The following is a 22,284-nucleotide window of genomic DNA, read 5'->3' on the forward strand; positions in this document are numbered from 1 at the left end:
CATATGAAACACTGATGGCCAAACATTGGAATGACCTTCTGTAGTTTAAATAATTTATCCAATCCTGCAATGTTAGCCTTCGTGGAACTTCTGCTTGTAGCTGAGTATTTGGACGCACTGAACAGAGTAGAAATAAGACCGAAATCTTCTTGATTACGTTTTAATGTAATAGCCAATGAGTCAACCATATTTACTGTTTCATGACTGAAACTTACATCGATGTCCCTGATGAGGAAATCAAGGCGGGAGTAAAGTATTCCTTTGAATTCTTCTTCTTTTGGTTTTGATCTGAGTTTGATTATGCCAAGTCGAGTCGGTGAGACCCTATATTTCATCACATTATAATGGAGAAATGTCTGTATCCAAGTTCTTAGTCGTATATCACAGCATTTACGAATATGTTCGACCAAGTCATCTTCACGTAGGTTTCGTTGAGTGCTTTTAAGACTTTGTGAACAGAATTTCGTAATTTGATATGTAACGAAAAAATAATTTAAACAAACATAAAATCATACAGAATTCTTTCCTTAAGGCAATATGAGATAGTGATCTCCGATATTATTCATTCCAAATTGCTCCGTAATCCTTAGGCAAATGGACAAGAAAATTACCAAAACTAATTAAAAGTATTTGAAAAGCTAGCAATTAAATATGCCATCTCATAAAATATATTTCGAACAAGAATAACATATATGTCAAAATATATAGAACGTATATTATTGGGATAATATTGTCTGCTATATTCTTGTAAAAGTATCACAAATGTATAATATATTTGTTTCTTATTGAAAATTGGAAAAGTTTCTTCCATGAGAAAGACATAAAAAACATTTTTTGAAATTTTTTTATAAATTTTCCTGCTTCTAATAAGATTTGTTCCATTTTTGTAGGATGCTGTGTATATTTTTTCTGGGAGTATGCATTGCAACATGTTGTCACGCGACAGGAAAGCTACTGTTCAAATGGACAGGCGCCAAAATAGAATATTTAACGTTAAGCAGACCAATCGAAATTCAAGAGATCCCCTTCCCAGCTGTTACCATATGCAGAGATTGGGTTCTGGATGAATCATTTAATATGGAAATTACAGCCAAGGAAAATTTGGATACAAATACAGCTGAACTGTGAGTGATATTTTTTATAGTCCATAATTAGTGTGTGATATTTTAGAATACAAATTCCTACACCATAAAAGGTAATGATTGGAAAGGTAGATACAAGGGAAAATTTCCATGTGTTTCCGACAAGATAGTCTCACTGTTCATTGATAGTGCAGAATATAACTTGAAAAATAAACCCTCTTTCTTGGAGTCCCTTCATTGAATACTGCATGACTACTCTTTTATTCAATTAACAACATAATATTTCAAAATTAGTAGGTAGTATAACAAAAGCTGTTATGTAGATTTGAATAGAACAATACTCATAGCAATAACAATGTTGTAGGTTTCCTCTGCGTAAGGTATTTGATATGTCTTGTCTATTGTACTTATTATACCAGGCGTCTTAGGTTCGAATCTTGGGCAAGGGATAGGTGTGCTTCATCAGTTAATTATTCGTTCCCACCGTCGCGATTAACCTTGAGAGGTTAAAAACGAGATGTAATAACCAAAATAGAAATAAAAGTAGAGAAAACGTGCTAAGGTTACGTGATAATCACAACGAAAGAGTAAGAGAAACAAGCTATTTTTTTGTGGCCTTTTATAAGTAAAATATAGGGTGTCATTAATTTCGTGTCTGCGGACCACAGACACGTATAGAGGATATGAAAACAAACAACTGGTCTTGGTACCATTTATATCGTTGGTGTGTCGTTTCGGCTCTACCAACGTTCCAAAGAGACCGTTTTGCAGCCTGCATGCTTGCAACGCAACGTAACTTGTAATCTCATCTGTGACGTTGCTTGCTGTCGTGAAGGTGGTGGATGGATGGTGCTGCCAACATCATTGCCATTGGCATTGGCATTGGTAACACCCTCTGATAAGGGGGAGGGGTCAAAAGCCATGATGATAATTTATTCGGGAAAACAGAAACTCTCATAACTATTAAATACTGAATTATTTTAAGTTTGCTGGAGGAAAAAATAAATTTACCACAATTAATTACTTAATGCATTGACAGAGATTTTAGTAAAAATAATGTTGTGCTTTTGTACTGAACTTATTGTCAATTAATGGCGTACTTGTTAGGAAATTTCAATATGTAAGTTATGCTAGCAAATGCATTTGGAATGAGCGTGGCGACAAACCAGGAAAAGTCAGTGGATTTCAGAGGTCCAAAAAAGTCAGGTATCTTGCATTGATTGACAAAAAATCCATCTCATCGTTTTACAAACTTTGTACCTATTGTGGCTTCGGACACACAATATATCTTTCCTATGTAGTACATTTAGTTTAATTTTAGGCCTAATTTTATACATGCCATACTTCTTACATATATACATACCATGGCTCTTCTTATACTAAAACTTTGAATGCACATACTGTATATTTACAAATATTGGATACGACATGAAACACTGTTCGTCAAACATTGGAACGAACTTCTGAAATGTTATGAAAGTACACCATCCTACAATGTTAGTACAATAGTTTTAAACACCTCCACTATGTTACTGGCACATCCAATTACACATGACATAATGCTTCCATCGTTGCTTGGAACCTTCAACTGCTTGAAATAGATTAATTTTTCTTTAAAGACTATAGCGTTGATAAGATAAATCTAATTTAAATTTCCAAATATAAATACTAAGAAGGGCAACTAGACCCCCTTGCCCCACGCCCGCTCGTATGGCCGTCATTGGTATTTTAAGAATCGTAGACTCCACTCCATGAAGCCTAAACGATATTTATTGAATGACATATTTCCCAACTTTGATGAGAGGAGTCTAATTACAATAATATTACAAATAAATATTAAATATTACAATAATCTGATATGTACGTTGATAGTAGATTCAAATAATGATGACCAAGTAAATTTATGCCATAGAAGCAATGCTTCTCGGGAGGAAATTTGGTTGTAACGAAAGGATCATTTAAAAATAGGGTGGTCCATAATGTTGGGACACATTTAAAATGCAAATTTCTAGGAATTGAACAAACACTTTTATCAAGCATTATGTGAAATACATAACCAAGATACGGGAGTTTGCAATAATATTCATCGTTTGGATGTGAGATTCCGTAGAAGGTTTCCACCTTGAGGAGAATATTCTTGTGGTCTGGAAGCCATACTGTGTCGTTGAGTATCGGCCGCAATGACCTTTCTCTCCCTCCGGATATTTCCTTTGAGTTCAGCAATTGTTTGGGGTATCGTGGTGTACAGTCAGAGAAAGTAGTTCTTGGGCCATGAGACCCATGATATCGTAACATCTTAAAGCCTGTTGCCTATACAACCCAAATAACAAAATATTCGCTTAGGTTTTCCTGGTGAACCTGGCTTCTCGGGAACTATTGAGTAGCTGGCCCAGCCATAACAAACAACAGCTGGGTGCCGTAAGACCACCAGAAAAAGTTTCAGGAATTGGTTTCTTAACAACAGCTACTCGTAAGGAAATGTTCTTGTTACTGATACTAGAGTCATTGTCAAGAACGTTCACTGAAATGGTTGTTTTCATCGAATCATCATCGCACAACACACATGCTGTCAACCCAGAAGTCCTTGCAAACGATTGGAGTTAAAAACAACTACTTGACAAATGATAAGACGAATCGATATTCACTAGTCCTAACTTAAAATTTTGTGTAAAGCATGAATCATCATGTCCTATCATCCATTTCATAGCTGCATTAATCATCCTCATCGCCTTTGTTGACGCAAGTGCTAGAAATGCAATATAAAATAAGTAAAATTAAGAAATTAATAAATAACATTTTCAGTGATTTCACGCAGCGACTCAGTTGAATGTTGACAAAGTTTAATTAATCGGGAACCAAGGCCCCCCTCGTTCTGCTTCATTGTCATTTTCCCTCCACTTTGCCTGCCACGATTAACCGGATGTTGAATAATAGGTAAACTATGTGATATTATGCTAATTTAGAATTTAGTAATAAAATTAGAAGTTTGGGGTGTTCAGTTAAGTGGCTGCACATCCATTACGTAATCGCGATATCATCAAATTGTACGAAGCGTGTCTACACCTACGTAAAGTGTTAGTCCCCGTGATGGAATATGTAGCGCAAAGCCAGGGCTTTAAGATCAAATTTGTTTTGTTATTGTTTTTATTAGTAATTATCTCAGTTTTCTTCCTCTGAAGTTAGTAGTGCAAGTGGGCGGTTTCTGCAACATCTTGTGAGGAGCTGAAGTGAGGAGCTCGCCTTAATGGATTTCTCTCGTAAGGCATGAGCTCTATTTGATGGTGCAGTGTTGCTAGCTTCTTACTCGAAAAAATCACCAAGGTTTTTGGTTTAACCTAAAACAAGGAGCTGGCAATTTTTTTCTTGCAGTGTTGCCAACATCTTACTCGAAAAAATCACCAAGGTTTTTGGTTTAACCTAACCTAAAGCAAGGGGCTGGCAATTTTTTTCTCGCAGTGTTGGCAACACTACACCCGAAAGTAAAGCTCGGTGGGGCTTGCTTTAATGGTTTGCTCTTGTAAGGCATAAACCCCCCCCTATTTTCGGACACAGTATTAGCAACATCTTACTCGAAAAAAAAATCACCAAGGTTTTTGGTCTAACGTAACCTAAAGCAAGAAGCTGGCAACCTTGCTTGAGGCTTGTTTTACAGTGCATAAAGCAAGGTTGCCAACCTACTGGTACTTTTGCCATAGCCTTTTACAAAAAAGAGAGAGAAGAGAGAGAGGGAAGAGTTAAACAGCCGACAGCCCACCTACAGCTTTTTTTCCCTTGGTCTAACCTAACCTCAAGCAAGGGGCTGGCAATTTTGCTTGAGGTTTGAGTTACAGTGCATAAAGCAATGTTGCCAACCTACATATACAGGGCAAGGAGAGCCGGCACTGCCGTAAAAGAGAGAGAGATGGATGGATGGGAACACTACACGGGTTCAACGTCATCAAATAAAAATCGCCTTAATGGTTTTTTCTTGTAAGGCATGATTTCTATTTTCTCGCAGTGTTACCAACTCCTACCTACACTTTTTTTTAGTTGGCAAGGGCTAGAGAGAGAGAAAAACTTATAGCTGGGAGCAGTAATGAGCGAATGCGCCATATCGTAATTTTCCAACTCTGTATATCACAACCTTTGTAAACCTCTCTCTCTCGGGGGAACGACGTGCCACACACACACGCGCACGCACGCGCGCGCGCATATGTATTGTAACACAAACAAACAAACAAAATAATAATTGTTGTTTTTAGGATGCCTGGCCCCTATAACCTCGCCAGGGTGCGTGGTGCCCAACCAAAAATGTAAAAGTTTTCTAATGGCTGCGGTTATAGATTACCGCACCTCTGTAGAGTTTCACGTGTTTTTTTTTCCCCCCAAACTTCCATGAAACCCTACAGAGGACCTCCGTAATGCATGCAACGTGTACTAACGACTCTAGTGTTATTTGATGTTGTGATATTTTTGGATATAGAGTTTTATTGTGAGATATAGATAAAAATAATTATGTTTATTATAATATTTTCTTGATGAAGATGGAGAATGTATGTGCGTGTTACAAATAAAGTTGCATGTTTTTTTTCTAGTGTGTGTGTATGTGTTTTTGATGTTTCGACAGCATCTGAAACGATAAAAAAAATTTCATTGTTAATTTTCACGTGCAAAAAACAACAACAATTTTTTTTTTGTGCAAATTTTCTGATTGTCTCGTGCTATAGTGCAAAAAAGATATTGTAACTGATAACTAATGAAATTGACATTTGTAACTGATCTGAACTAGTGAAATTCGTATTGTGCCATTGTAACTGATTGTGCTAGTGCAGAAAATTTCTTATTGTGCAAGAAAAGATGTTAAAAAACTTGTTAAAACTGCTCTGTGACCCTCTCGTTCTTCACGTCGTAGGCGAAGGACTTCTCTGCAATCAGGATGACACTGCATAGGGTATCCTCGGGCAAGGCATCGTGGAACTCGCAGACGACCTTGATGTTGGTTCGATCGTTGACCACAACCTTCTTTCTCTTAGATGTGTTGATGACGGTCATGGGTCTCCGTGCTTTGAACTCGCTGGGCGTGTAGTACATGTCCACGCTTCCCTCGGTCACGCGTTTGTAAGCCGAGAACGCTTCGTAAAGTTTGAGGTAATCGTTTTTGGTCACGTCGAGGTTGTAATTCTCGCGCGGGAACACTTCGTTCCTACCGTTCTTCAGATAAACGTTCTTGATCTTGCAGTCGTCGAACTTGCTGGAATCTTTTTCCTGATTCTTGTCCCTCCCGGTCTGAAAAAGCACTACGACGAAATCTGGCATGTCGAACTGTATGTTGTTGAACTGCGTCGTCACGTCGAATTCCATGTGACTTCCCGACGCCATCTTTTGCACGCACTGGTAACCGTGAAAGTGAATCGGCACCTGCGGACTTTTCAAGATCTCCGCTTTGTACTTGAGGGCGTAGTTCGTTTCGTATTCCACCACCGGCATTCTCAATTCCATGCTTCGGATGACGCATTTCGCTGCTTCGGGTAAAGTGTTGGCTATCGGCGTGGTGCCGTCCGGACCCGAAGTGGCGTATCGCATTAGTGCGTCGTTGTCGTTGGCCGCTCTTCGAAACGTAACGCGCAGTCCCCCCTTCCACATGATCTCCTTGTAGTCCGAGAAGAAACCCGGCAGCAGACGCATGGGAAAGAGCACCGTGTGACTTCTCGTCGATATTTTGGTCCCGGCTTCGAATCCCCCGGCCTGGTAGTACGCTGCGTCCGTTTTGGATAATTTCAACGTTCCCACTGCCGTCGACGTGATGCCTGGATAATCTATTCTGTCGATGACGGTGTTGTGTTTCCTCACCTCCACCTGGGAGAACAGGTGAGGCACGAAGTTGTCCACGAGTATCAAGTTTGCTGCTGCAGGAAACGCGTCTCCGCTTTCCATCTTCACCACATCGAATTGAAGGTAGAGGTCCGCTCTGTGAGGATGAACGAACCCGTCGCCTACGTCCACGTCGTATTCGATCTCCCTGTTCGCCTCGTTGAGATTGGCGAACGTGCGACGGTTGGGAGGGAAAGATTGCAATTCGTAACTTTCGATTTGCTCCATTTTACATGTATGGTTATTTATTATACGTTGATCTCCACGATGGCCGTCGTAGTGGCACCTGCGAAATCCACCACGTCTCCTTTCTCGTTCGTCACCACCAACTCTATGTCGTCTATGCGGTTGCGACATACTGGAAAATAGATCGGCAAAGAGGGTGTGTAGATGATCGGTTCCATGAACTCGGAACTTGGTTTGAACGTGGCTATGATTCCCGTCTGCTTGTGACTTCCTAACAATCCGTCCGAAGATTTCGTGATCATGCCTTCGGCCACGTTACAGTGTACGTTCAGAGTCTCTATGGCCAAGAATTTAGGAATATTGACTGCCGTGTGCTTGATGCCAGCTTCGAGTTTGGTGTTGTTCTCGAAACCTAAAAGTTCTCCCATGGTGCCCAGGTCCACGGTCTCCGTCGCGGATAGGATTTCCACTCTGTGCGTGACCGAATTTTGAGAAAGGTATGTGCCTTTGGGTAACTGAGCTTGCAAAGTGGAAAGATTGTATTGTCCTGGCGTGACGACGATGTGTTCGCTTCCGACGCTAATTTTGTTGTTGTGCTGCGTGACGTTAGGTATGAGGTACATGCTGTAGAATGCACGCAGAGCCACGGATTTAGGATAGACGATGTCGTCGTGCAGCGTGAGTTTCAAGATCGAAGATTCGCTCGTGAGATGGAACACGCCCATCCTAGTGATGCTGTTTGAGGTTCCACAATGCTTTCTGGAAATCCTCGATCGTAGGGTTATTTATTTTAGAGAGAAACGCGAGCACGGAGAGGCAGAGATGACCGCAGTTCACGTCTCCGAAATTTTGAATGCGTTCGTCGTTGTAGTATATGGAGGTTTTGTTCGTTTTCAGATAATGAATTAAATTTGTAGGTGGAACACCTCCGAAAGAATCGAAAACGAATGCTTTATCATTGTCGTTTTTGTGGTAACATATCCAATGCGTGCCTGGATTTTCTTGACCGTCCAAGTTGACTACTCCGCATTCTCTTCTTTTAACGCTTGAAGGTAACGAGTCGGACATGAAAACTCCTCTGAAGTGTTTGATTCGTAACGGTTCGATCAGAGATTCAATGTCTCGGTTGGTGAGTGCTTCTGTTTCTTTTTTTAAAACTTTTTCATCACGCCCTTCCCCTTTTTCTTCTCCATGGCCAGGTTGTGACGTTTCTGTTCTTCCAACTCGGCCTTGTTCTTCTTCGAGTCGATGACGGTTTTCGCGATGGCGGCACTTCCGCCGGCCAAACTTCCAACGGCCCCCAAGGCTGCCAGGATGGCCGGGATGCTGAATATGAAACCTCCGATCTTTTGCTGTTTCCGCGAACGCTGCAATCTTTTCAATTGAGGTGTGCTGAGCAGCAATTTCATTCCATGTCCTTTCGACAAGCAAGAACGTTTCTTCTCGCGTTGTTTCTTGGTGAGTAACCCATCGAGGGCACCTAGATTTTTAAGATTGGAGTATGGTATCTGGTACACGACACCCTTGGGCTTCATGTTGATGCTCTATGTGTTATTTTCACGGTATGTTATTTATATATATATTCTGAGATTTTTTCTTGTGTAGTTTTTTTTACGGTATGTTATTTATATATTTTCAAGGCCTCGCAGTCGTTACATAAATTCTATTACGTGCTTCGTTTTCTTGCCAAGAAGTTCCTTTGTCCCCTTGTACACAATTCGAGTTTTGTTCTCGATTAAAATAGATAGCTTCTCGTCAGATAACATGTTAGCGTATCGATCTGGTAAAAATAGACTGTATTGTGCGTTGAGCAACAGGCGTACCTTGGGACCATACTGGGTAGAAACGATTGAACCGGAAGTTATCGTGTAAGGTTTGTCGACTTCCAATTCCTGAATTTTTACATACTCGACTGACAAATTTAGCATTTGTTTTAATGCTTGGAGATCACTTATTTTTTCAGTCGTCATATCAAAAAAAATTCTGAGTGTTAGAGAAATTTAATTGTTTTTTCACGATGCGTGTTATTTATATATACCGAAGATTATTTATTTATATATCAAGTTTTTTTGTCACGTATATATATTATTATTTTTTTAACAGAGGAAGAAAGTTCGTGCTTCGGAAAACGCGATGATGTGCGTAATGATATCTTCCGTCTCCTGCATAGACTTGTACCAATCATCAGTATACCGTCTTCTTCCCTGCCTTGCCTCGTGCAATTCATCGAACCTATCGTTTAATTTCTCCCCTGCGGCCAAAAGCAGAATGTTGAGATCACCGCACCTCAGGCCACTGATCTCCCGAAGACGGTCCTTGAGAACCATTTCACAAGGGATGCGAAATTCCGGCGTTGTTCTTGCCATGATTACAAGTTTATTAACATCTCTGTTAACTACCTTTTTGAATATTTTAGATAGTAGCTCGGGTGGCAAATCAGTTATACGAGACATGTTGTTATTATTATTATTTTTTACGGTATGTTATTTATATACCCCACCCCAATTTTTGTTTTGTGTTCATGGCGATGGTGGTACCCAGTGCGGCGACCCGTTCACCCAGCGATGCGTCTCTGCTCACGAACCTTTCGAAAGCTGCATGTTCCAATTTTTTGTCTGCTTCGTGACGTGCGTCCAGATCCGTCTGCGTGGTGTTGTAAGCGATGTCGTGATCTTTGCATGCCGCGTCCAACGGATTCACACCCTTGTCTCCTCTCTCCAATCTTTTCTCGAGTTTGGTACCCGGTCCGCAGTACTGGTAGCCAGGTAGATGCATCTCGAAAGGTAACTTGTTGATGATGTCGTTCACGAGTCCTTTTCCTTCGGCCACGTTCCAAAATTTCGGAGGCAGCGTGTTGATGATTTTGATCAGGTAACCTATGCCCTTGTCGTCGTTCACGATGAAGTTGGAAAGTTTCGTGCTGATCATGTACACAATGCCAACCTTCTCGTTGTAGAAATTACGGTTGCCTGCATTCTCTTCGCCGGCTATCACCAACAATCGGTCCACGAGCTTCCTAACGTCGTCCACCCAAACGAATTCTTTGGGTAACGTGTTGTAGCGTTTGACACCGCTGCCTGTTTTGACCTGGTTCCAAATCGGTTTGATGAGATTCTTGTACTTCTCACCACTGCTCGATTTCACCCTATTCTGCGAGGCGTCGTTGTTCTGGTACAAGGCATCCGTCATGATCAGAATTTCCTTGTAACTTTGGTAATCTTCGTCGGTGTAATCTTTCGGCTGCTTTTTGGCGACGAGTTCCCACAGTCCCACCGTACCCGGATACCTGTTCCAACTATCCTTGTCGCCTAAATTGACTTTAATGTCGTTGCCTTCGAAGGTCACCTTCGATTTCCCAATCTTCCACACCACACCGCCGCCTTCGCTGGTTTCCATGCTGGGATACAATCCGAACACTTCATCCTTGTCGAATTTCCCCGTGCTCAGGTAGTCTCGTGCCAAAGGTCCCAACTCGATTTTATCCGAAGACGACGTGCTGCCTATGGCTCGACGTCGTGCCGGTGCATCCTTCAGTTCGAACGGCGTCGAAGGAATGCTCGAAATAGGCGTGGGTACGGCGTAACTTTTAGCTGCGAGCGGTACGGGTTCATTAATCAAATTTTTATTTTGTTCCGTGACACTTTTAATTTCTTTACCTAGACTGCTGATGGCATCGATCACGGGTTGATCCTGACGTTTCTTCTCTTCGTAGAATCCGCGATTCTCGGATTTCCAACCTTTGAAGCGTTTCGCGAGGTAATCGCGAAGCTTGAGATTTTCGTCTTCGATTTTTCGTTTCGTCATGACGTTATTTATATACGTCGTTTCTCACAACGTTGCAACGTTTAGAAAGTCGTTGATTCTGTTTCTGTATTTTCCGTCGTTGGGTTTCCTCGTCATGTCGATCGTCACAAATCCGAAATCGTCACCGTTCCAGCAAGTAGAGCAGCAGCGTTCCGAAAATTGATTGTAGTTCATGTCTCCGCCTACGTAGTCATCGTACGCATGCTTGAGGTTGGTGTGATCTTGACGAAACAAACATATGAAATTGGCGTTGTCGCGTACTAACTGTTTTGGAATTTTGGAAAACGTTTGAGCTAGGTAGAAACAATCCATTCCTTTGTGACGACCTTGCGTGAAAAAGTTGCGAATTTCATTTTGATTTTCCAGGATGGCGTCGTCGAACACGACGACTGAATTTTCACGACAATCGTCGAGTGGTTTTATTTCCGAAGCGAACGTTGCAATGTCCAGACCATCGTACAGTTTCATCAGTTGCTGGTATTTGGATTGCTCCAAACTTTTCGAGAACACGTACAGGTGTCTGTTCTTCCAATCTAGCCAATTCGGTGCGAGGAGAAAATTGTCCACGAGCAGTGTCGTTTTCCCACACCCCGAAGGACCTACGATCAGACAGCGGATGCTGTCGGGAAGCAACTCGCCGTTCTTTTTTTTCTCGTTTGACTTTCCGGATCCGGTAGACGCTTCACCACGTTCCACGTACTCACAAGATCACTTCGTCCGCGTCGATCCAACTCTTTTCCGGAAGTCCCAGCCATTTGACAAACAGTTTGTCACCTTTCCTACGCAATACTTTCTCGATGAGGTATGTGTCGGGGTGTTTTGTTTTAGAGAGTTCCTCTTCGTAAAATCTTCCTTTCAAAATCTCGCCGCTACTATCTTTTATTATATACGTGTGTCGGTTTCCGGGTAAAACTCGAACCACCGTAAAAAGTTCCGTGCTCCAATTTTTTGTGAATCCCTTCTCGAAGGTGCGTTTGAATTTGCTGATCCTCACCTGGTCTCCAATTTTGTATTTAGCTTTTTTTGTCGTGGGTGTGTACTTTGGACAGTAAACTGTAGAAATTAAACGCTGCTCGTCGGACTTGGTAACGTCGGCTGGCTTCATGCCTATCGTTCTGTGTACTGTATCATTATAGGTGTCGACGAGTTCCGGCAGGATGTCGACCCATTTGTAATTTCCCCGAAGCGTGAATCGTTTCCACATGTGTGTTTTCAAGGTTCGATTGAATCTTTCCACGATGCTGGCTTTGATGTGACTGAAGCTCGAATAATGTCGAATGCCATGTTTTTGAATAAACTTTTGGAATACAGCGTTGTAAAATTCTTTACCGTTGTCTGTTTGCAGAAACCGTGGTCGTCTGCCACCGCTTTCGCGAAAAATTGTCTTGAATGCTTCCGTGACGCACGTTCCCGTTTTGGCTTTCAAAGGTAGAGCCCATGCGAATTTCGAAAACGTGTCTATGACGGTTAGAAGGTACTTGTTGCCCTTGTTCAATTTATGCACGTTTTTCAAATTGCCGCTACTCATCTCCACGAGGTCACTTTGCCAGAGGTCGTCGATACCCTTGGTTACCAGAGCCAAACGTTCGTAGTTACGGAGTGCAGGTTTATGCAATTCTTCGACGATGGCTTGCCTAGACATTTTTTTAGAGATTACGTTTCAAGAGAAGCACAAGCGTGATGGGATTCAAAGAGGGTGGCACTTCGCTCGTGTTTTGAATGATCAGTTTATCGCCGGCACTCACGTCGAAAACGGTGAGATCTTCGTCTTCGTGTATTTCATATATGTTGCGCGTTTCGTTCCAACGTGCCAGAGGAATGTTTCCTGCTTTCTGGACACCACGATTCGATATCAAAGTCATGGTAGGAACGCTAGCTTTTCTACCGTGAGACCAGTACGAAAATTCGTTTATCTGAATCGTGCCATCGAGGAGAAACTTGTAGTACGGATGATAAGGATGCAACATGTACAGTTTGTTACCTTCGACGAACGTGGAGATTCTCTGTTGATTGGGTACGCTGTTGATTTCGATGGCTTGCAGAAAATGCAGTTTAGCGAATTTAGTGTCGACGCCGAGCAGATTACTGTGAACTTGTCCGAGTTTATTTTCGATGGGCAGCAAATGCTCGACTATAGTATCCGTTACGGCAGAAAACGACGGTTTGATTTTCACTTCCACGTTCAACTGCTTGTAGTTTTCGTTGAGTTCTTGCAGCTTGGCGCCGAAAGAAGCCAGCGTCGATTCCTGTGTGGATTCCAGCACTCCAACTTGATCTCTGATGTTGACGACGATGTTCTGAAGGTTCTCGACTTGATTCAATTTCGAGCTCTTCTCAGTAAGATCGTTCACGATGCTTCGCATCTCTGTAAACTGCGTGTGAAGGTCGGCGACGCTCTGCGAAGTGGGCAGCGTCGACACCAGCGAACTAATTTCGTCTCGAATCTGTTCCAAGTAGAGTATATTAGGCGTTTCAACGCAATACTTAGTAGGTATCCTCTTTTTTTATCAATTGAATATCATTTTTTGACATACTTTGACAATTTTTTGTCGATGTTTTAGCGTTTAGCGATGTTTTAGTACAAATTTTCACTATACTCATTTTTTTTCCACTCATACTTGGTAGGTATATTATGATGTTACGTGATACAACTTAACCTATCCTTTTTTTACGATTATTTAATTTTTTTTACGATCCTAAGTGATATAACTTAACCTATCATTTTTTTTATTTATGCACTGTTTGAACGTTATTATTTGAGGATCATATTTTGTAGGTATTTTTTTTTATCAATCGAATATAAGTTTTTGACATATTTTGACAATTTTTTGTCGATGTTATAGCGTTTAGCGATGTTTTAGTACAAATTTTCACTGCACTCATTTTTTCCATTTATACTTGGTAGGTATATCACGATGTTACGTGATACAACTTAACCTATCTTTTTTTTTTACGATTTTTTAATTTTTTTTACGATCCTAAGTGATATAACTTAACCTATCATTTTTTTATTTACGCACCGAACTAACCTACAAGGGGGACTCTGTTTTGTTTTAATATTTCAGTATTATAAGGTTTTCACAAATTTTATATAACCTAAAATGTGTTGGATGTTGATTTTTAGTATGTGGCAATTTTTTATGAATTTTAAAACTGTTCCGTCACCCTCTCGTTCTTCACGTCGTGGACGAAGGACTTCTCTGCAATCAGGATGACGCTGCATAGAGTATCGGCAGGCAGCGCGTCGTGGAACTCGCAGACGATCTTGATGTTGGTGCGATCGTTGACCACCACCTGCCTTCTCTTAGATGTGTTGATGACGGTCATGGGTCTCCGTGCTTTGAATTCGCTGGGCGTGTAATACATGTCCACGCTTCCCTCGGTCACGCGTTTGTAAGCCGTGTAAGCTTCGTAAAGTTTGAGGTAATCGTTTTTGATCACGTCGAGGTTGTAATTCTCGCGCGGGAACACTTCGTTCCTACCGTTCTTCAGATAAACGTTCTTGATCTTGCAGTCGTCGAACTTGCTGGAATCTTTTTCCTGATTCTTGTCCCTCCCGGTCTGAAAAAGCACCACGACGAAATCTGGCATGTCGAACTGTATGTTGTTGAACTGCGTCGTCACGTCGAATTCCATGTGACTTCCCGACGCCATCTTCTGCACGCACTGGTAACCGTGAAAGTGAATCGACACCTGCGGACTTTTCAAGATCTCCGCTTTGTACTTGAGGGCGTAGTTCGTTTCGTATTCCACCACCGGCATTCTCAATTCCATGCTTCGGATGACGCATTTCGCTGCTTCGGGTAAAGTGTTGGCTATCGGCGTGGTGCCGTCCGGACCCAAAGTAGCGTATCGCATCAGTGCGTCGTTGTCGTTGGCTGCTCTTCGAAACGTGATCCTCAGTCCCCCCTTCCACATGATCTCCTTGTAATCCGAGAAGAAACCAGGCAGCAGACGCATGGGAAAGAGCACCGTGTGACTTTTCGTCGATATTTTGGTTCCGGCTTCGAATCCCCCGGCCTGGTAGTATGCCGCGTCTGTTTTGGATAATTTCAACGTTCCCACTGCCGTCGACGTGATGCCTGGATAATCTATTCTGTCGATGACAGTGTTGTGTTTCCTCACCTCCACCTGCGAGAACAGGTGAGGCACGAAGTTGTCCACGAGTATCAAGTTTGCTGCTGCGGGAAACGCGTCTCCGCTTTCTTTCTTCACCACGTCGAATTGAAGGTAGAGGTCCGCTCTGTGAGGATGAATAAACCCGTCGCCTACGTCCACGTCGTATTCGATCTCCCTGTTCGCTTCGTTGAGATTGGCGAACGTGCGACGGTTGGGAGGGAAAGATTGCAATTCGTAACTTTCGATTTGCTCCATTTTACATGTATGGTTATTTATTATACGTTGATCTCCACGATGGCCGTCGTAGTGGCACCTGCGAAATCCACCACGTCTCCTTTCTCGTTCGTCACCACCAACTCTATGTCGTCTATGCGGTTGCGACATACTGGAAAATAGATCGGCGAAGAGGGCGTGTAGATGATCGGTTCCATGAACTCGGAACTTGGTTTGAAAGTGGCTATGATTCCCGTCTGCTTGTGACTTCCCAGTAATCCGTCCGAGGATTTCGTGATCATACCTTCGGCTACGTTGCAGTGAACGTTCAGAGTTTCGATGGCTAGAAATTTAGGAATATTGACTGCCGTGTGCTTGATGCCGGCTTCGAGTTTGGTGTCGTTCTCGAAACCTAAAAGTTCTCCCATGGTGCCCAGGTCCACGGTCTCCGTCGCGGATAGGATTTCCACTCTGTGCGTGACTGAATTTTGAGAAAGGTATGTGCCTTTGGGTAACTGAGCTTGCAAAGTGGAAAGATTGTATTGTCCTGGCGTGACGACGATGTGTTCGCTTCCGACGCTAATTTTGTTGTTGTGCTGCGTGACGTTAGGTATGAGGTACATGCTGTAGAATGCACGCAGAGCCACGGATTTAGGATAGACGATGTCGTCGTGCAGCGTGAGTTTCAAGATTGAAGATTCGCTCGTGAGATGGAACACGCCCATCCTAGTGATGCTGTTTGAGGTTCCACAATGCTTTCTGGAAATCCTCGATCGTAGGGTTATTTATTTTAGAGAGAAACGCGAGCACGGAGAGGCAGAGATGACCGCAGTTCACGTCTCCGAAATTTTGAATGCGTTCGTCGTTGTAGTATATGGAGGTTTTGTTCGTTTTCAGATAATGAATTAAATTTGTAGGTGGAACACCTCCGAAAGAATCGAAAACGAATGCTTTATCATCATTTTTGTGGTAACATATCCAATGCGTGCCTGGATTTTCTTGACCGTCCAAGTTGACTACTCCGCATTCTCTTTTTTTAACGCTTGAAGGTAACGAGTCGGACATGAAAACTCCTCTGAAGTGTTTGATTTGTAACGGTTCGATCAGAGATTCAATGTCTCGGTTGGTGAGTGCTTCTGTTTCTTTTTTTTAAACTTTCTCATCACGCCCTTCCCCTTCTTCTCCATGGCCAGGTTGTGACGTTTCTGTTCTTCCAATTCCGCCTTGTTCTTCTTCGAGTCGATGACGGTTTTCGCGATGGCGGCACTTCCGCCGGCCAAACTTCCAACGGCCCCCAAGGCTGCCAGGATGGCCGGGATGCTGAATATGAAACCTCCGATTTTTTGCTGTTTCCGCGAACGCTGCAATCTTTTCAATTGAGGTGTGCTGAGCAACAATTTCATTCCATGTCCTTTCGACTAGCAAGAACGTTTCTTCTCGCGTTGTTTCTTGGTGAGTAACCCATCGAGGGCACCTAGATTTTTAAGATTGGAGTATGGTATCTGGTACACGACACCCTTGGGCTTCATGTTGATGCTCTATGTGTTATTTTCACGGTATGTTATTTATATATATATTCTGAGATTTTTTTTGTGTAGTTTTTTTTACGGTATGTTATTTATATATTTTCAAGGCCTCGCAGTCGTTACACAAATTCTATTACGTGCTTCGTTTTCTTGCCAAGAAGTTCCTTTGTCCCCTTGTACACGATTCGAGTTTTGTTCTCGATTAAAATAGATAGCTTCTCGTCGGATAACATGTTAGCGTATCGATCTGGTAAAAATAGACTGTATTGTGCGTTGAGCAACAGGCGTACCTTGGGACCATACTGGGTAGAAACGATTGAACCGGAAGTTATCGTGTAAGGTTTGTCGACTTCCAATTCCTGAATTTTTACATACTCGACTGACAAATTTAGCATTTGTTTTAATGCTTGGAGATCGCTCATTTTTTCAGTTGTCAGAGTGTTAGAGAGAAATTTAATTGCTTTTTTTTCACGATATGTGTTATTTATATATACCGAAGATTATTTTTTTACGATGTGTGTTATTTATATATCAAGTTTTTTTTTACGGTATGTTATTTATATACCCCACCCCAATTTTTGTTTCGTGTTCATGGCGATGGTGGTACCCAGTGCGGCGACCCGTTCACCCAGCGATGCGTCTCTGCTCACGAACCTTTCGAAAGCTGCATGTTCCAATTTTTTGTCTGCTTCGTGACGTGCATCCAGATCCGTCTGCGTGGTGTTGTAGGCGATGTCGTGATCTTTGCATGCCGCGTCCAACGGATTCACACCCTTGTCTCCTCTCTCCAATCTTTTCTCGAGTTTGGTACCCGGCCCGCAGTACTGGTAGCCAGGTAAATGCATCTCGAAAGGTAACTTGTTGATGATGTCGTTCACGAGTCCCTTTCCTTCGGCCACGTTCCAAAATTTCGGAGGCAGCGTGTTGATGATTTTGATCAGGTAACCTATGCCCTTGTCGTCGTTCACGATGAAGTTGGAAAGTTTCGTGCTGATCATGTCCACGATGCCAACCTTCTCGTTGTAGAAATTACGGTTGCCTGCATTCTCTTCGCCGGCTATCACCAACAATCGGTCCACGAGTTTCCTAACGTCGTCCACCCAAACGAATTCTTTGGGTAACGTGTTGTAGCGTTTGACGCCGCTGCCTGTTTTGACCTGGTTCCAAATTGGTTTGATGAGATTCCTGTACTTCTCGCCGCTGCTCGATTTCACCCTATTCTGCGAGGCGTCGTTGTTCTGGTACAAGGCATCCGTCATGATCAGAATTTCCTTGTAACTTTGGTAATCTTCGTCGGTGTAATCTTTCGGCTGCTTTTTGGCGACGAGTTCCCACAGTCCCACCGTACCCGGATACCTGTTCCAACTATCCTTGTCGCCTAAATTGACTTTAATGTCGTTGCCTTCGAAGGTCACCTTCGATTTCCCAATCTTCCACACCACACCGCCGCCTTCGCTGGTTTCCATGCTGGGATACAATCCGAACACTTCATCCTTGTCGAATTTCCCCGTGCTCAGGTAGTCTCGTGCCAAAGGTCCCAACTCGATTTTATCCGAAGACGTGCTACCTATGGCTCGACGTCGTGCCGGTGCATCCTTCAGTTCGAACGGTGTCGAAGGAATGCTCGAAATGGGTGTGGGTACGGCGTAACTTTTAGCTGCGAGCGGTACGAGTTCATTAATCAAATTTTTATTTTGTTCCGTGACACTTTTAATTTCTTTACCTAGACTGCTGATGGCATCGATCACGGGTTGATCCTGACGTTTCTTCTCTTCGTAGAATCCGCGATTCTCGGATTTCCAACCTTTGAAGCGTTTCGCGAGGTAATCGCGAAGCTTGAGATTTTCGTCTTCGATTTTTCGTTTCGTCATGACGTTATTTATATACGTCGTTTCTCACAACGTTGCAACGTTTAGAAAGTCGTTGATTCTGTTTCTGTATTTTCCGTCGTTGGGTTTCCTCGTCATGTCGATCGTCACAAATCCGAAATCGTCACCGTTCCAGCAAGTAGAGCAGCAGCGTTCCGAAAATTGATTGTAGTTCATGTCTCCGCCTACGTAGTCATCGTACGCATGCTTGAGGTTGGTGTGATCTTGACGAAACAAACATATGAAATTGGCGTTGTCGCGTACTAACTGTTTTGGAATTTTGGAAAACGTTTGAGCTAGGTAGAAACAATCCATTCCTTTGTGACGACCTTGCGTGAAAAAGTTGCGAATTTCATTTTGATTTTCCAGGATGGCGTCGTCGAACACGACGACTGAATTTTCACGACAATCGTCGAGTGGTTTTATTTCCGAAGCGAACGTTGCAATGTCCAGACCATCGTACAGTTTCATCAGTTGCTGGTATTTGGATTGCTCCAAACTTTTCGAGAACACGTACAGGTGTCTGTTCTTCCAATCTAGCCAATTCGGTGCGAGGAGAAAATTGTCCACGAGCAGTGTCGTTTTCCCACACCCCGAAGGACCTACGATCAGACAGCGGATGCTGTCGGGAAGCAACTCGCCGTTCTTTTTTTTCTCGTTTGACTTTCCGGATCCGGTAGACGCTTCACCACGTTCCACGTACTCACAAGATCACTTCGTCCGCGTCGATCCAACTCTTTTCCGGAAGTCCCAGCCATTTGACAAACAGTTTGTCACCTTTCCTACGCAATACTTTCTCGATGAGGTACGTGTCGGGGTGTTTTGTTTTAGAGAGTTCCTCTTCGTAAAATCTTCCTTTCAAAATCTCGCCGCTACTATCTTTTATTATATACGTGTGTCGGTTTCCGGGTAAAACTCGAACCACCGTAAAAAGTTCCGTGCTCCAATTTTTTGTGAATCCCTTCTCGAAGGTGCGTTTGAATTTGCTGATCCTCACCTGGTCTCCAATTTTGTATTTAGCTTTTTTTGTCGTGGGTGTGTACTTTGGACAGTAAACGGTAGAAATTAAACGCTGCTCGTCGGACTTGGCAACGTCAGCTGGCTTCATGCCTATCGTTCTGTGTACCGTTTCATTATAGGTGTCGACGAGTTCCGGCAGGATGTCGACCCATTTGTAATTTCCCCGAAGCGTGAATCGTTTCCACATGTGTGTTTTCAAGGTTCGATTGAATCTTTCCACGATGCTGGCTTTGATGTGACTGAAGCTCGAATAATGTCGAATCTTGTGTTTTTGAATAAATTTTTCGAATACGGCGTTGTAAAATTCTTTACCGTTGTCCGTTTGCAGAAACCGTGGTCGTCTGCCGCCGCTTTCGCGAAAAATTAATTTGAATGCTTCCGTGACGCACGTTCCCGTTTTCGCCTTCAAAGGTAGAGCCCATGCGAATTTCGAAAACGTGTCTACGACGGTGAGGAGGTACTTGTTGCCCTTGTTCAATTTATGTACGTTTTTCAAATTGCCGCTACTCATCTCCACGAGGTCGCTTTGCCAGAGGTCGTCGATGCCCTTGGTTACCACAGCCAAACGTTCGTAGTTGCGGCGCGCAGGTTTATGCAATTCTTCGACGATGGCTTGCCTAGACATTTTTTTTAGAGATTACGTTTCAAGAGAAGCACAAGCGTGATGGGATTCAAAGAGGGTGGCACTTCGCTCGTGTTTTGAATGATCAGCTTATCGCCGGCACTCACGTCGAAAACGGTAAGATCTTCGTCTTCGTGTATTTCATATATGTTGCGCGTTTCGTTCCAACGTGCCAGAGGAATGTTTCCTGCTTTCTGCACACCACGATTCGATATCAAAGTCATGGTGGGAACGCTAGCTTTTCTACCGTGAGACCAGTACGAAAATTCGTTTACCTGAATCGTGCCATCGAGGAGAAACTTGTAGTACGGATGATAAGGATGCAACATGTACAGTTTGTTACCTTCGACGAACGTGGAGATTCTCTGTTGATTGGGTACGCTGTTGATTTCGATGGCTTGCAGAGAATGCAGTTTAGCGAATTTAGTGTCGACGCCGAGCAGATTACTGTGAACTTGTCCGAGTTTATTTTCGATGGGCAGCAAATGCTCGACTATGGTATCCGTTACGGCAGAAAACGACGGTTTGATTTTCACTTCCACGTTCAACTGCTTGTAGTTTTCGTTGAGTTCTTGCAACTTGGCACCGAAAGAGGCCAGCGTCGATTCCTGCGTGGATTCCAGCACTCCAACTTGATCTCTGATGTTAACGACAATGTTCTGAAGGTTCTCGACTTGATTCAATTTCGAGCTCTTCTCGGTAAGATCGTTCACGATGCTTCGCATCTCTGTAAACTGCGTGTGAAGGTCGGCGACGCTCTGCGAAGTGGGCAGCGTCGACACCAGCGAACTAATTTCGTCTCGAATCTGCTCCACGTTCGCCGTTTCCGTTTCTAGTCGTTTCAGCATTCGAGATATGTTTCTTTTCAAAGCGTGCAATTCTTTGGAGGTGGGGAGATTGGCCACTTTACTCTCGAGGTCGCTCAATGAACTTTTGATGTCGCTCGAATCGGATAGTGCCGTCACCGCCGTTTTCAATTTTTCCAAATCTTCGCTCGAAGGTACGCTCGTCCGTAACGATTCCAAGTCACCCTGTATGTTGTCGAGTACGTGATGAAAATGAGCGAGATTCGTTTCGACGTTCAAATTTTCTAAATATTCGATCTTCTGCTGAACCGCGCTCAACGTGTCTTGAATGCTCGTCAACGCTCTCGCTTCAGCGTGAATATTTTTAATTTCTTCGTTGATCAATTCCAAGGACGCCTGAAGCGTAGCGATGGTGGTTTGAATGTGTTCGAAATCTCGATAGGCCTCCAATTGAATTTTTATGTTCGCGACGCTTTTACCGATGACCTGCAGTTCGTCCGACGATGGTAGGTTCGTCATTGTATCTTCCAAAGTCTGCAACTTGGATTTAATTTCTTCCAACGTGCTGGTGAATTCTTCTTGTAATTTGGAAACGACGACATGCAAGCGTTCTACATCAATATCGTTCACGACGGTTTGAAGTTCAGAGAAATTCTTTTCTATTGCGGAAGTTCGTTCTTCGATTTCGAGTTTCAATTTTTCCAAATCTTCATTTTTCGATTGAAATTGCTGTAATTTGGCCAAATCATTTTGAAGCGAATCCACGCTCAACTGTATATTTTGAACGTTGTCGTAAGAAGGTACGTCGACATAATTTTTTATGAGCGTTTTCAGTTCGGAATCGATTTTCAGAATGGGGTCGAGACATTGCGTTTGGAGCGTAGCGATTTCTGACTCTAAACTTTTGTTTAAGGTCTCCTGCAAAGCGATCAAATCGGTCCTTAACTTCTTAACTCGAATGTCCAACATGAGAATCTCTTCTGCGTGGTCTACACGCTTGGTGTTGCCGAAAATGTCGTTAGGCATTTTTGGTTAACGGTTATTTATAATAGGATAGACGATTCGTAATTCTACAAAAAGAGGAATAAGTTTGTCGTAATCTCCGAGGAGTTCTATGTAAAAATAATCTCCTGCAGACACATCGTACGTAATGTTAGAAAGCATCTTGTCGTGCTTGATTCGAAAAAT

At 42.9% G+C, this 22,284-nt stretch overlaps 1 protein-coding gene across 3 annotated transcripts in view; it reads left to right on the top strand.

Moving 5' to 3' along the window:
• LOC146003575 (uncharacterized) overlaps positions 1–22,284 on the top strand; it is a 340,389-nt gene that overhangs the window by 37,287 nt on the left and 280,818 nt on the right. For all 3 annotated transcript variants that reach the window (XM_083141873.1, XM_083141874.1, XM_083141875.1), the window contains exon 3: positions 891–1,124. In XM_083141873.1, coding sequence (XP_082997999.1) covers positions 891–1,124 — 234 coding nt within the window. The remainder of the gene's footprint in view (positions 1–890; positions 1,125–22,284) is intronic.

The sequence above is a fragment of the Lepisma saccharinum genome, chromosome 20, assembly GCF_977018435.1.
Source record: "Lepisma saccharinum chromosome 20, izLepSacc3.1, whole genome shotgun sequence".
In the NCBI taxonomy this organism is placed as follows: Eukaryota; Metazoa; Arthropoda; class Insecta; order Zygentoma; family Lepismatidae; genus Lepisma; species Lepisma saccharinum.